Below are 15,832 nucleotides of genomic sequence, written 5' to 3' on the forward strand. Positions count from 1 at the left end.
TTTATTTGACACCATTTCCCTCCTCTAATACTTGTCCAAGCAAAGTTTTCAAGTGCAGTGGTCAAGCAGTGTTCCAGCTACATGCACACAGCTGACCTTCTCTGTATGCTCACATCTATATTTTATTTCTTTTGCCATATTACTGGCCATGGTGGATCACAGTCTTTTGTTTCTGTGGATTTCCCCACAGATGTTAAGTGTAGGTTTTTTCCAGCAGACATTTTAAATTGTAGGCAATGTTTCAACAAAAATAGGTAATCAAATGTCAAGCCTAAGCAACAACTTATTTATGCAAAGGGCATAAATATTGACTAGTTTAAATCAACTTCTTTACCTGGATAACTCGTTTCCAGATGTGGTTGCATGACTGTTCTGGTTTTAAGTCATTGTAGCATCTGATACACTTCCATTTGGTGCAGCATTTATCTTTAATTGTAGTTAGAATGTATCAAAAGTGTCAGCTAAACTATCTGTGAAAGTGTTCTATATGCCTAAACCCTCCTGAGCTGTACATTTGGGAAAACCATTTAAAGAATGTTTTGTGCATTAAATTGTTCTCATAGGTAAAGGTTGGCAGGTGTGTGTGTGTGTGTTTGAAAGGCTCAGAGCCAGTCCAACACATCCTCGTGCCTTTTTAAAAACAAACCCATACACTATGAACACTTGTTAAATTGCAGGTGGAGATGTTTCTGGGTGCATGACAAGAACTCCACGTAGTTTTGATGACATGAACATAGTTTCAAATGAGGATTGTGTTAAAAAGTTGTAATCTGTGAGCCCTCTGCTAACATTTAATGACCCTGTCAGAGGATGTGATTGATGCAATTAAGTTGTCTTGCTTGTGTGTTATATAATTGATATGGACTGAGAGTAAGATCCTAATTTAGAACATATGAATATCTTGTTCTGCTGAATTCAGGAATGAAATTAAAGCGATTTATAAATGTCTGCTTTCAGTTAAAATACGGAGGAGGGAGGAGAAACATCTGCATGCCAAAGCATTTTCAGTAGAGTCGAGGATTTATATTCTGTATTTCATATTTGGAACGCTTTTATCATATGGGATTAAATTTGCAGATCAAATTGATTTTAGAGGCAATATCAAAACATTTATTCTGCCTTTGGAAAATAAGTGTATTTTTACAACAGTACTTTGAGGAGAAAATGGGTGTATTTTTTGATAACCAGGAAATTGTCCCCTATTCAGTTTTTTTGAGGTATTTTTCGGTATAAGAATTGGTATTCCAAAATTAAGGAGTTTACAAAATTGTGTTTTCTCCCTCCCATCACCTCATTGCCATTTTCCTCTCTCTTCCCCCCTTCACCCACAGTAAAGTAACCAAAATAATTTCCTCTCTGTCCTGCTGAGCTTGTGAACCTTGACAGCAGCTGTGAGGTTGCTGCATGTTTAGAATCAGGAGACTGAAACAGAGGTCCCACATGCACACATAGTGCATTATACTTATGTCTGCTGCCATGATGTTGTTCCTCCTGATCTGAACATCCACCATACTGAAAAGAAAGAAAAAAAAGAAAGAAAAAAAAGTAAAAATACGTGAATGCTAAATGACAACAACGTGAAGAATAAATACTACAGCAGGGAGCTAATCTTGGCAAAGTTGCTTCTTCACTGTAGCAGTAGGAGACTTAGGCTAATGATACACTTTTTGGAGAATGATGTATTTTAACTAATTTTTAATACAGACATTGTCACCTGATGGTCATTTTGGTTTCGATTTGGTGAAGGTGCCCTCAGCCTTGAAATCTCTCTGTTCGCTTTTATAACACAAGTGGCTGCCCACGATGTACAACAGCAGTTAATATACCTGTAGGATAATTCTTCTTTAACACAGGTGTTATGGTACTTTCCCTATGATAACTTGAGGTGCTGCCTGTTTATTAGGTGCTAACCATATCCTGGACTAAATAAACTGGAAGGTCAAAGGTCAGGGTGTTTATAGGTAGTAAAGTTGGAGGCTGATGTGCAAGATGTTTATCAGTACAGGATATGGTTATTGCCAAGTCAGGGGAGCCACTCTCAAGATGTTTCTGTTTCTTAACAACTTATCCATCTGTGCTCTCCTCAGTTTGGAGGTGGGATTTTTTGATACTTCGAACAGATTTTAAATGCACAAGGACTTCACGTGCCTCTACAGGGCTTTTTTATTATGTATAGTTTTATGGTTAAATATTATAGCAGATTTCATTATCATAATTTCAGTCTCTTTTGTCCTTTAATTCTTGTGTGGATGTATACAAAGAATGAGTGATCACTTTGTGCAAAATTGAAGAGCATCCTCTTTATTGCTGTACTTTCTTATACCACCTCTGGACAGGAAACATAATTTCCAAGCAACTGAAAGTTTATTACCTTGTTGTTTTCTTCTGTTGCTCNTTGATACGTTCAGAAAATGTAACTGTGTTTCCAAACAAATCGGTTGGATAGCTGAGATTTCTGTCTCACACCTCTTGGAAATGGTAAGGAACTCAGGTCATGGAGAAGTAATAAACTGGAAGGGAAGCTCAGCAGTGAGTGGGAATTGATGTTGCTGTTTCTTCCAGCAGTGTAAATACACACCTCACTGTAATCCAATTTAAAATACATGTAGTGTGCTCTGTAAGTACTTCTGTTGGAAACCTGTAGAGTATGAAATCCCCTTCCCTCTGATCACTGCTGTGAATCGGGGCAGGGATTTGCATATTGTGCTGCTGAGAAATAACTTGACACACATCAGACCCCTGATCCATGCAGACACTTGCCTGTGGAACATTGCAGTGCTGGTTAGTTTGGGATGATGCTCTGCCCCCTCATTATCTGGGAGCTCTGTTTTATATCACAGTATAGAAACTAGGAATACAAATTCACGTGAATTGCGTGTGAGACCAGAAATGATTCCTTTTTCTTGTCCTAGTGGTTATTTTGTCTGAGATCACAGTTCTAAATGAGAACATATTTTATAGGGCTCTTGAGCTTTGTATCAGTCCTAAATAGATTTTCCAACAGGTCTTGGTACCTCGATGGGAGGCTGCTGCTGCTCATTACTTCAGTCTGCATTGTTTTTCCTCTTGCCCTTCTTCCTAAAATTGGTGAGTAATTAAAGGAGAGAAGCGAATATTGTTCTACTTTAGTAGCAATTACCATTGAAGACTTTAAAACCTTAATGGGTTATTTATTTATTTAAACTTGCACAGGGCTGGTGGTGCTGGTGACTGCTTAAGTGGTAGTAAGTGTGTTCTGCCTTCCAGCCCTGCCTAGTTAACCTATTACTTGGGTTGCAGTAGTATTTTGTCTGCAATACTAAAATAAAATCTTTACAGCAGAACATTAAAGAGCTGCATTTACTTACAGCATGCCATTAGTGGTAAGCCAGTTCTAATTCTGCCCTACAAAACTACATAAATGATCTGTGACAGGCAGTTGGAATGTTGTTATTCTGAGTCCTAAGCCCCAGATACCAAGCACTGTAATAGAAAACATGCCTAAAATGTAAAGCTTTAGCTGTACATTAGGATCACTTTCCTTATAAATTCTCTTTTATTTTTACTGTTATTTTACAGGCTTTCTTGGCTACACAAGTAGTTTATCATTTTTCTTTACGGTGTACTTTACTCTTGTGGTAAGTCAAAAATCTCTGCACAGCTTATCTTTTTTTTTTTCTTCCTTATTGTTTGAATGTTTTCATAACACTGTTTTGAAATTAATTGTCTTCCCCTCCCCCCTTAACTTTTTATGTGAAATTTAGAGTTTTCCTTAAGTTCAGTGTGTGCTTGCTTAGACAGATTACATTTGTTTTGCTGAGGCTTAGAAATGTGTATGAACTTCCAAACATGTGAAAAGATTTAAAATAATTATATTTTGGGCTGGTAAATGTAACAATATTTTTGTTTTGCTGACAGTGCAGCAAAGGGAGCTGGCACATATATTTTTGTTTCCCTACTAGCAGAGGAATGGAATTCTGTTTTCTTAGCTTCTAACTGTTACTTACTGCAACTAGTGCAGAAGAAAATTTAATATACTCCAAATAAATTAAATTTACATGTATAATGGAGTGACAGAGTTCAAAAAAAGGCAAAGAAAACTAGAACTTCATTAAGGCAGTTTACAAGATTCATTAATACGTCAATGACCTTATTCTTCTTTCCAGCTGAAAGGAAAAGTTCTTTTCTCTGAGCCATATGGGGGCTTTTGACCCTGATGTTCACCCTCTCAAGGCCCCTGTGAGGTAGATGTTTCCAAATATCAAAAGTGAGACCTGCTAGGCAGATCTAAGAGGGAAAATGTGCCTTTAAGTTGCACTATTTTTCTTTTTACAGGGAAAAAGTGTGCTAATGCACATGTGTAATATGTCGTAGAACCGAGCAGCTCTCACTCTGTCATCTCTTGGAATCTTTTTTGGGAGCCTGGCAAAATGTTCCCCCTCTCCCCTGTCATTCTGGCTTGCATTGACTTGCATTTAATACCTGTTTTACAAAGGGATAAACAGAGTTGAAGGCAAGTTGAACAAACATGCCATCCAGGAGACCAAGGCAATCCATTAGGAACTAAACCATGTGATAAAACCAAACTTCAAAGCTGTCAAAACATCTCCCTGGGGTATCCCTGGAGAGCTGCAGTGTTTGTAGGACCTTGGGAAGTATTCTTCTTAAGATGAACATTGAGGAGCAGCCACAGCCCCTCCAGAGCTAATGGAAATTAATTTGTAATATTTATAAATTACCTTAACTTTTGACCTCTCTCCTAAAATTTATCTTTAAAAGAAAAAAAAAAAAAGAAAAAAAAGGGTAGAAAAAGCACTAACTGTAGTGCTGACATAGGCCTTTGACTGAAACTAATTGCAAGGGTTTTAAAACCAGTTCAGTTCCTGGATTTCAATGGGAGTGTGAGGAAAGCTGTTGCAATGGGTGGATGCATTTGAAAGCAATTTTGGCCCCTGAAAAAGCAAATGTGTAAGGAGGACTTGTGTGCAGCCATGTCAAGCTGGGATGATTTAAACTAGATTTTACTTTTGATTGTCTATCAAAAAGATGGGTAGAAAGTACTAATGAAGGAGCACAGACTACTGGATTTCTTAGGAAATGGTTCAGTTTGTGTGCTTGCTCTTTGTTGTTAAATGACAAAGGAGCAGCCACAGTAAATCTACTTGAGGTCAAAATTTTTAAAAGCCGTTGCAGATATTTAAAGAAAACCAACACTCTTCACAGAATAATCTCTCCTACTTCTTTAGGCACTGAAAGTCAAAGGCATTAAATGTGGTTTAGTTTTCATATCTAATTGCTTTGAAGTGGGTGATATGTGCTGTTGAAATGGTGTTTTAGTTTGCACACTGTTAATTTCTGTGTGGCAGATATGTTTTAATTTGTTCCAGAAGAAAACTGTGTTAGTCATATGGAAGTGATATAATTATATTTTGCATATACAGTAATTCTGTGCCTTTTCAAGTGCACACCATCTGTTCAGCTTTTTGCCAGGAAGCCACATTTTTACTGCAGCCTGCAGAAAAGAGAGGTCTTGGTCAGTCTGGTCAGTGAGTGCACTGAGCAAAGGGCTGGAGACTTCTTTGTTCTGTGCTCTGCTCTGGGGCTTAGGCAGCTCACAAATTTCCCCTCTGTGCTTTAGTAGCTTCAGTATCTTCAGTGTCTTTTCCTTTAAAGCCAACATACTGGTCCTAGTCCTCACTGGGAAAAATTTGCAAACCCTGAGATGAGCTGATCTGGGAGCTAAACAAATACATATTAATCAAAGCCAGATTCTGTGAGGTCCTGAGCACTTTCATTTCTGATTGTTGAATACTTCCCTGACTTCAGTCCTTAGTGAAAAGAAATTATGATTGGTAAACTTCTTTTTTACTGCCTCCCCTCTTGCTGTGTTGAATACTGGTGAAGAGTAAAGACACATTTTGTGTGTGTGTGTGTGTATGTGTGTGTAGACAGCATTATTGGTAGCTTGTTCAACAGAGGTGTTAATGATTACTGATGGTATTTTTCTAAATCTCTTGTTTATGTTCCCAGAACAAAATGTGATGCAGATTGGGAACCTGCCATATGTAATGAATGATGTTATGCACTCTTTGCTGAGTGCTGTCAGTACTGCTGGAGTAAAGAGGTTCCTGTTTTCCCTCTGCAGGATATGAAAAGGCAACATCACTGAGAATATTAGAACACTTTGAGCCTCTAACTTGATTTTTTAGCAGTGTTTTTGGTGTGGATTTAAAATACCTTATTTCCACTAGACTTTCTCTTTATTTTTTATTTTTTTTTACTTAAAACCAAATGTTTGTTATACTCAAAAGAACGTTTATATGAAATAGGCTTAAAGTTCCAGAGGAAGGTTGTGCTGCCTGTGTGACTACTCAGCTAATTGGGCTGTGCTGCCAGCTTAAAAATTTCTTCCTGTTGGGGGGACCTCATTAGACTACAGTTGGAAACCCAAACAGATTTGAATAATTAAGCAGGTGGGCAAATGTAAATATAAATTTTAAACACACCTAATGCATTTTATTTTGTCTTTTTTTTTTTTTTTTTTTAGTTTCCATTTCTTAATCTGTATTACATTTATTTTAGAAAAACTTCGTTCAGCCTTTTAGGTTCGGCTTGGCTTGTCCTCCCTCTGCAATGTTTATATATAACTTTGCTCTTTAGCTGGCAGGAAACCTTGCCCTCACCACTGCCAGGCACATTTTACTTTCCCCAAACCTTGCCCTTCAGCTCCATGGCCCTTTTCAGTGCTCAGGAAGCCTATCCCAGCTTTAGATGACATTCCCACAAAGCCAGCTACTTTGGAGCCTTCTCCTGCATTTCCCCTATCTGGATGCCTTTAAATACCAGAGAGGCCCAAGTTATATTTTAGTGTTTGGCCTTTTCCTCCTTCTCCCCTCCTCGCTCTTCAGTTGAATTTCTTGGTGTGCCCCCAGCACGTCCTTGTCCCCTCTCACACCCTCCCTCAGGTGAGAGGGCACAGAGGGAGGCAGTTCAGACAATCAGTAAATGGCATAAAGCAGTCCCAGTTTACTGTCAGAAACAGGACTGGAGGATTTCCCCTGATAATCCATTTTCACAATGTTTTCAGGCTGCCACTGAGTTCCATACCTTGAGTTAGTTGTTCTCCTTGTGCAGTCCAAGACCTGTGTTACTCCCACAATGTGCTCGCAGTTCCCTTTCCCCACATTTTGTCCGGAGGTAACATTTGTTTGCTTCTCCTGGCACTGGTGACAAGAGGGAGCATCTAATCCTCTGGGAAACACCACTTGGCAGCAAGCAAAATGTGGTTCTCTGAGCCGGGAGAGGCGCTCCCTTCCATGTTATTCTTCTTGTGAATCCGAGTCTTTAATTAAGTTTTTAATTATTTGCTCTAGGCTTCAAAAGAATTATAACCTCTAAAGCCAGGCAACTACAATAGGAAATTAATTAGGGTTGAGGAGAGCAATGCAACTATCATTTTAAACTGGGCTCCTGAAAAAGGAGGTAGCATTTCTTATTTTAATTTCCCTTTGATTTTCAGCCCTGTTACTTGGCAGTCCCTAAACCAGCAGGGTGTAGCTAAAGGCCCAATGACATTCTGGGACAATAATTGCATTTATTGTTTTTCCTTTGCTTTCTAGTCCAAACCATATGTTTCTGCCTTTTAAGATTAGCCCTAGGCTCTGCTCTATCTCTGTTTAGGGCTTGTCTACTTCGGGCGCGAGCCTGGGATCGCTAACGCAGCAGCCACTCCGTACGGGAGGCCCGTGGTGTGGAGCCCGGGGAGAGTGGATGGGGAGTGCTGGTTGTATTTCAGCTCATGTCAGAGCCCACTGCAGTGCCCCACCTCCAGATCCCCACACCATAAGGCTGCCAGCTGTGCAGAGTGAGCAGCTGGATGGAATGGCACTGACAAGCTTTTCTGTCAGAATTTCCTTCTGGTGGCCTGTCTGCCAGGCAGGCCTGGCAGTTTACTGTGGGTGTGGCTCCCTGCTGTGGGTTCCAACAGGCTGGTGTTTTAGCTACGTGTATCTAAATTGAAAACTGATTTTTAGGTTATCATGCACCCATCAAATGTCTGCTGTCTTTGCAGGTTATGATTAAAAAATGGTCAATCCCTTGTCCTCTACCTCTGAGCAGTGCCATAGAGGCTTTACAGGTAAAGTGCCCTCTGTTTTGAAGTTCTAATTTTACTAGTAAACTGTGGTGCTTTTTTTACATTAACACTTTCAGAATGGCTTGCAATTTAAATTCCTTCTTTTATTAATCATCACAGAAACTGAAAAGTTTCATGTCTGTGGCTTGGGCTTATTCTTTCATTATGCCTTTTTTTTTGTGTGTTTATGTTTTACAGGTTTCAAATTCTACTGGGGATTGTAAAGCAAAGCTCTTTCATCTTTCAAAAGAGGTAATCTCTATTAACAATACGCAAACTTAAAGGGGGGGGGTGGTTTTTAAAAAATTGGGGTTTAAGCCTTATCCAGGGTAAGCTGTCCTTCTGTAAAACCAGTTATAGGCTGCTGAAATATTTCCTATACCTGCTGCCAAGTGTTATCCAGTCTTGCTTTTTTTATATATGAAGGCTGACTGTCCAAGTTAACATTTATGAAAATATTTTTCAAGTATGACCAAAGAATAAAGTCTAACAGATGCAGCAGTGGTCATGATGCAATCAGATCAAGCCAGCTTGATGTGCCCTCAGCTGGAAGTCAGTGATACTTGGCTGTAGGTACTCTCTTAGTCCCTGGCAAGGCAGAACAGGTTTCTTGACACTACCTGGACCTAACCTTAGTTTTTCCTTACCTGAAGCTAATTCTTCAGGACTCATGCAATTTTGTGCATCTCATTGGGTGCCAGCTCTGGTATTTGTTAATTAATGTGGCATTTAAATCATGTCACCACCCATCAAGGCTTGCAGGAGAGGAAGTGTCACGTAGAACCCTGGTTGCTGTGGGGTGAAGAGGAAGGGAAACAGGTAAGATTAAACCTGGGATAGCCCTGTAGTGGGATTTAGGAAGGACGTGGTTGCATTTATCTGAAAAAAACAAAATCCACCCTCCCAAGAAAAAGGGAAGGGGAAAATTAAAAAAAAAAACAAACAAAAAAAACCCCAAACCTTGGGCAATGCACCCATGAGACAAATGTTATCTGTAGATCAAAGCAGAAATGGTGCTTTGACCAGGAACATCTACTGTGAGATTCTGGCCTTTTGTCTGGCCTTTTGTGCTTTGAAGAATCTTGGGACTCACCTCTAGTTCTTTTTTAAAATTGGCTTTATCAGTAGAAAGTGGCATATCCTTACCAGTATGGGCCTGATTATGTCAGCACAAGAGTGTTTGTTGTAGTTCAGTTTGTTCCACTTGGCAGTTGCAGCAAGCCATACTGGATGATTCATCTCTTTTATTACAAGTTTTTGGAGTAATAAACCACTAATTGCGTGGTTGCAGCTTTAATTACATAACTCTCTCAAACCTTCAGATGCCAAAGCATGTTATATTTCCTGTTAATATTTATATTTCATGCTGCATCCAAATTTTTGTCAGGGAGTGATAAAACCATGAAGTCAGGATGAAGGAATCAGCAGTTTGACAGGTAGCTATGGATATTTAGAATTTAGAAAACTTCTTACAGAATTTATTGAATGATGTGCTGACTCTGGGGCAGATCCTACTCTTTCTGCATAAGCAGTTGGCTTCAGTACAGCCAAAAAAGAATCTTGCAGGTTTTGGCCTATAGACAGCATGACTTCTCCTGGTGATAAAATAGTGAGCTATGACCACTTGAAGTGATATGACTTGAAAAGGTCCAATTTTGTGGGATTTTTGTGTTGTGGAGATTTATCTCAAACCGTTAATGTGGAAATATTTCCTCTGACTTCCAACACTTGAACTGAATTCTGAGTTCATCCAGATATTTTTCCAACCAACAGTCATAACAAACAACTTACAAGATGTTTTTCTTCTATTTTAGAGTGCTTATGCAATACCAACCATGGCCTTCTCTTTTCTCTGCCATACCTCAGTCTTACCCATCTACTGTGAGCTCCAAAGGTAATGTATGAGAACACTTGAAATACTAAAATATAATTATAGCATTTTTGTAGTATTTTCTCTAAATTAATCTTCAATAATTTTTATTTTCAAGTCAGTGCCATCAAACAATGCTAACTAACTAGCTTTCATGTTTTTTGGGAAATGTACAGTTTTAGTCTGTACTGACTTTTACAGGAGAGAAAAGTAGCAAATATGGTTCATCAGTGTCAGTTTATTGTCCTGGTCTGGACAATCTCAAGGACAAGAAAGGTCATTTGTTAAGGTACCTTAATAGTAAATTTTTGTTGCTGTAACTGAATCTGGATTTAACCATATCTGATGCAGTGGGGTTTTTTAACTCAGATTTTGTTCCTTGCTCTGAATAGATATCATCCTGGATAAATCAAATTTTGATTTAAAAGATACACTGGGATGTCTAAATTCCCTACAAGATGGGTTGTCTGCTTGAAAAGTGCCCTTTAATTACCAGTCTAAAAATACTTTTAAACCCCCTAAATATTAGTGACAGCACAGAACTCAGCACATACTCGGTGGCCATAAATTAAGACAATACTTCTTGTGAAAGTCAAGGTGCTCTGTAGATGGTGCTGTGTTTAATTGTCCTCAATACAGATCAAGAGCAACACTGATTTCCTTTTTTTTTTCCATTTTAGTCCATCCAAAAGTAGAATGCAGAACGTAACTGTCACAGGAATTGGTCTGAGTTTCCTAATTTACTTTATATCTGCTCTGTTTGGGTACCTGACATTTTATGGTAAGTGTGTTCTTCAAGTGTTCTTTAGAATGAAAGTTAATGATAAATGTCTTCTGCCTGGAATGCTGCAGGCATTGATACACTTGAATCCTCAGAAATCCCGTTCCTGTCAAGAGTTAATAATATGCCCAACACTGCAAAGTATTGCAGTCTCACTGACTTCTCAAAGTGTAATATAGCTAAACTTCCCAGGCTTTATGCCCTAAAATGATACACAGACGAGATATTGGTCCCTAAAGTGGAGCTCCTGGTCTGTTGATGCTCTCTGACACTGTGCAGTTAAACTGATTGCCACTATATCTTGGATTGTATAATTGCATAATTCCCAGTTAAATGCTGGGAACAGATTTATCATGGTCTGTAAGAAATTTTGAGATCCAGTAATAATCTGCTTGTCCCACAGGTTTGAAAGGTCTGTTCCAAGGCTTTACCTTCTACCAAGAGTTACCACTTACTGACCCTGTTATTTGTAGTCTCTAAGTAGCACCGAGGCTGTTGCCTTTTCTGAGAGGAATTTGACCCACAGCAAGCCAGCCCTAATGCTGGGAAGGCATGGAGGTCTGCAGCATGTTTTTCCCGTGGAAATCCTTATTTGAAAGGATTGCAAAAAGCGCCTTCTTCATGGTAACTTAGTTTCTAAGTGTAATGTAAAGACAAACTAGAGAACACCAGAAAAAAAAAATGACAGAGAAGGCCTGAATCACAGGATTTCCCATCTACTTCTGTGACTTGGATGCAGTGAAGAGCAATGACAAAAGAGTGGGGAAGGATTTTAAAAATTTAAAAGGACAAACTATGAGCTGGGTTTTTCAGCACATACTTCTGGTTGTCAGTAATTCGTGTTACATGTTCCCAAGCCAGAAATGTGTCTGTTTGATACATGAACTGCACCAAGAAGTGCCCATTTCTTAGAGATGTTGTCAACATAGTGCTTGATGAAGTAAATGTACCTTTTTATTACCAATCAGAAGAGTGGGTGGGGTATGACACTTGCCCTACCAAACTCTACAGACACCTTTTCATTTGCTGTAGAGTTTAGGTGACAGTGTGTTTCAGTACCAGTGTAATAACTCTGCATTTGGACTTAAAAATGCTTCTGTTACAGTTTCTTAGTTGAGTTTGAACACAGATGACTTTGTCTGTGTGATACTCTTGGCCAAATTTTCCAAGTGCACAGAGAGATTTCAGACCCCTTACCTACATAGTGGCCTTTTTTTAAAAGTCCATCCCAACCTTGGCACAAGTAGGTGAGTGTCTGTTTTATACAGCAGTGTTTGTGTCCTGTTCACATAACATCACAGTGGGGTGCCTTTTCCCAAGAAATTCGGCTCTGTGTGTCCTGGTGTAAATTTGAGTTGTGTGCTTTGCTCCAACCTGCTGATTCTGGAGTAGTTTCATAGGAATTCTGTCACATAAATGCGTCACAGTCATCTATGAGGATTCTTCTGATGTCTTCTGAAAGCTGACCCTTTTTATGAGTTGATCACATGCTAATCTTTATTGATTGGAATGAATAAAAATTCCTATTGGAGACAGTAAAGCAGTAAGACAAAAGTGTTCTGATTAGGATTTCCTCTCCTTTCAGAGTGTTTTATATTTCTCGATCATAGGGATGGGATTGTGTCTGAAAAAGCACCAAGAATATTGGCTTTCAGCAGCTAATAATTCCAGATTTTGAGGGAATTTTGTACCTTTACCCCACAAGTGTAGGTGTATGTCTGAAAATATTCCCTTGATACTCAGAAACCCTTGAATAATTATATGGGGAGTCTTAAAGCCCCTAATAGTGTATCAGCCACTATTACTGTTTCCTGAGTGATTCCATGTGGTTTGTTGGAAAATTTTGAGTGCAACTCTGGGGGGTTCAGCAGCAGTGCAGGATAACCATCTGTCTCCAGGTGAAATCTCAATAAGAAGGGGAGGAAAAAAATGGGAAAAAAGAACAGTCCTGGAAACCATCCCAGTTCTTGTTACCCTCACTGTCATGATTGGGACAAGACCCTGTCTTGACTGTAGCCTTTTATTCTGTTGCACTGGGAACATTTTTAGTTTTCTGAAGCCTGATTTCTTTTAGTAATTCTTAGACTCAAGAGCCTGAAGTGCTGGAATCAACAGTGGATGTCTGTAACAGGGTTGTTTTGTTTGTTTGTTTCCCCTTGCCTACTTCTTCTCCTTTTCACTTTTTGGTTGCCTTTTTTAACTAACTTACATCTTTAAATAGAGAGAATCTGTTCCCTGGTCCTAAAACACCAGCCTGAGAAAATGTAAAACATTTTATTTTAAATTGAAAACAAAAGAAGAGTTCCCTCTTTGAAATGAGACATGTTTCCTCTTTCTGTGGTTCACATGGCTTCTTCTGTTTTCTGTGAATTTGAAACTTCACAAGGGGTGACTGGACTTTGGAAATTTTGGTCCATTCTGAAGTCCAAAGAAAGCAGGAATGCCAAAACCAAAAAAAAAAAAAGTCAGGGTAGCAGACTGCTTTCATGGCTCTCTGACTTTTGCTGTTAAGTTAGGGAAAATTTTCACCTTAAAAGGGCAGTGGTTAAAGGTGAGGAATTCATCACTGATTCATCCCTTTTTGGCCCACTGAGGCTGTTTTTCCTTCTCTGTGCCATCCAGCAATATATTGCTGCCCACAGCCAGTAAAGGCACAGACACCAGCAGAGTTTCTTCCTTCCTTTAAATTAGAATTGCGGCTTGAAATTTTACCTTGCATTTCTGGTGGAAAAAAGGAAATGCAATTCAGTCAATTTAGCAAAATTTAATTTGTTTCTGGCTTCTAGTTCAGCCAGAAGACTCTGATGTTGACTGTTTCAGAGACACACAACAAGTTTGACTGTACACTTGGGTTCATGTTGCATCATCTTTCTTTTTTATGCCGTCTCCTTTATGTTTTTATGCTCTTTTTAGGCAGCTTTGGCTTCAGCAGAGGCTCTGCCCGGACTTGCCTCCTGAAGTTTTTTCATTTTTCTGAAGATTATGTACTTTTACTGTATCACTGATGGCAGAGTGTTGTGTATCTGAATCCCCCTTCTCACTGTGTTAGTCACAGACAGATGGATCCAGCTTAATATGCCATGTAAATTATCTTAGTCCTAAAATGATTAATAAAGCAATTAATTTTTCTTGTTTCCAGACAAAGTGGACTCTGAATTGCTACGAGGTTACTCCAGGTACCTGCCCCATGATATGGTCATCATGACTGTTAAAGTAGCCATCCTGTTTGCTGTGCTCTTGACAGTCCCTCTAATCCATTTCCCAGTAAGTACTCCTGAGTGTTCTGAAGCTGGCAGTGAGCACTGGGAATGCTAATGCTTTGCAGAGTGCAATATTTGAGTCACATCTAGTCTTGTGTATCTTATTCACTTGTCAAGTGATTGATCAAAGACCACATATTTGCATATGTTCCATGAAAGCTCCAAAATAACAACTAACCACTAAGCTAATTTGTGCTCTTGAGACAGATTTCAGATTAAAACTAGCCCACAGCATTGTTTTTAATTTAGAGAATTCAGAACTTCTAAAGTTTATTTAGTTTGATTTTTTTTTTCCCCCTTAAATTGAGTTTTGCTGGCTTGGTTTTTCCTTTCTACCCACGCACCCCCTCCCCCCCCACAAACACACTTATACTTGAAACTCAATTTAATTGTAAATTAAAAACACACGTTGACCTATTTCACAAAAAAACCCCCTACTTTAGTTTATCAATACCATGGTAGAACTGACAATACATTCAGTTATGACTAAAAGAAACTGTGTGTGTAGAAATATTGTATAGATTATGTATCAGTTGGCAACATACTGACATTTGCTACCAAGGATGTTCAGAGAGACAAAGCACTATCACCCAGGCCTTCTTTTGTCCCTCCAAAAAAGGAGTAATTCCTTAGGACTAATATCCATGTGATAGATCTTGCTTTAAAAAAGTAATAAATTAAACTCTATGCTGCAGAAAGACAAAAGCATTAAACTATTACTAAATTTTTGGCATTTTGACTTCTAAAATACTCTTTCACATCTGGGATGGTATAATTCCTAATGTAATGGAAGTGAAGTAAGATTAAAATGTATGTGTATGTTTGTGTTTACCCACACAATGTTTCTCTTTGTATTGTGTAGGCAAGGAAAGCTCTGTTGATGGTATTTTTCTCTCATCTTCCCGTGTCGTGGATTTGCCATATCCTTGTCACTTTAACACTGAACACAGTTGTTGTTTTGTTTGCAATGTACGTGCCAGACATTAAGAATGTATTTGGAGTCGTTGGTAAGTTCTCGTGGTGGTTGGTTTCCTTGCTTTTTATTTCAACTTGAAAAAAATTCAGTATATGGTTCTGTAATGCACTTCAGTCTTCTCTAAGGAAATTCTTACTTTCTGTTTTTTTAAAGGTTCAACCACATCAACGTGTTTGCTTTTTGTATATCCTGGACTATTTTATCTTAAACTTAGCAGAGAGGACTTCGTATCACCACAGAAACTTGGGGTATGCCTTTTTTTTTCCCCCTCCTGTGCACTAATAACATTTAAATAGGCTCATTTTAAATGCATCTTAATACACTCTAGAGCACACGATCCAAGGGACAAAGTTCTTGTTGCAGCTCGCAAAGTCTGTGAGCATTTTGTTTTATCCTTTGTAGTAGCTCTGGTTTTTCTGAAACTCCTTCTTCACCAGGGATTTCTGACAAGCAGTGTGTCCATGTGCTGGACCATTGATCTGAGCAAGTGCCTTTCCCTATAGTTTTCAGATGTTGACTTCTAATCCAATTTCTCCTCAGTTTTTACACGTTACTCTGATGTTGTCTGGGCAGCTGGGACAAAGCCAAACTGCATTTATGTGAAACAGTTTTTATGCTTCTTTTCTGTGCAAGCATCTTTTTCTTTTTTTTTGTCTTCCTTTTTTTTTTTCTCCTCTTTGTGGTTTCTCTTTTGGTAATGGTAGGTTAAGTTCTGTTTGGGATTTGTGCAGTAGGCCTGCTTTTTGCACTGTAACTGCTTGTCTTCATTTTAACCACTGCTCAGCAGAGCAACTTCATGCCAGTTACCAAAATGCTGACAAACTGTTTATGT

General features: G+C 38.8%; 1 protein-coding gene across 1 annotated transcript in view; it reads left to right on the forward strand.

Annotated features, from left to right (window-relative positions):
* Window positions 1–15,832, forward strand: part of SLC38A6 (solute carrier family 38 member 6) — a 41,752-nt gene that overhangs the window by 21,074 nt on the left and 4,846 nt on the right. The window contains exons 7-15 of the mRNA XM_017807629.1: window positions 3,005–3,087; window positions 3,559–3,617; window positions 8,051–8,116; window positions 8,312–8,365; window positions 9,928–10,007; window positions 10,664–10,764; window positions 13,904–14,028; window positions 14,887–15,031; window positions 15,154–15,248. Of these exons, the coding sequence (XP_017663118.1) occupies window positions 3,005–3,087; window positions 3,559–3,617; window positions 8,051–8,116; window positions 8,312–8,365; window positions 9,928–10,007; window positions 10,664–10,764; window positions 13,904–14,028; window positions 14,887–15,031; window positions 15,154–15,248 (808 nt within the window). The remainder of the gene's footprint in view (window positions 1–3,004; window positions 3,088–3,558; window positions 3,618–8,050; window positions 8,117–8,311; window positions 8,366–9,927; window positions 10,008–10,663; window positions 10,765–13,903; window positions 14,029–14,886; window positions 15,032–15,153; window positions 15,249–15,832) is intronic.

Source organism: Lepidothrix coronata, unplaced genomic scaffold, assembly GCF_001604755.1.
Source record: "Lepidothrix coronata isolate B3197 unplaced genomic scaffold, Lepidothrix_coronata-1.0 Scaffold19, whole genome shotgun sequence".
Classification (NCBI taxonomy): Eukaryota; Metazoa; Chordata; class Aves; order Passeriformes; family Pipridae; genus Lepidothrix; species Lepidothrix coronata.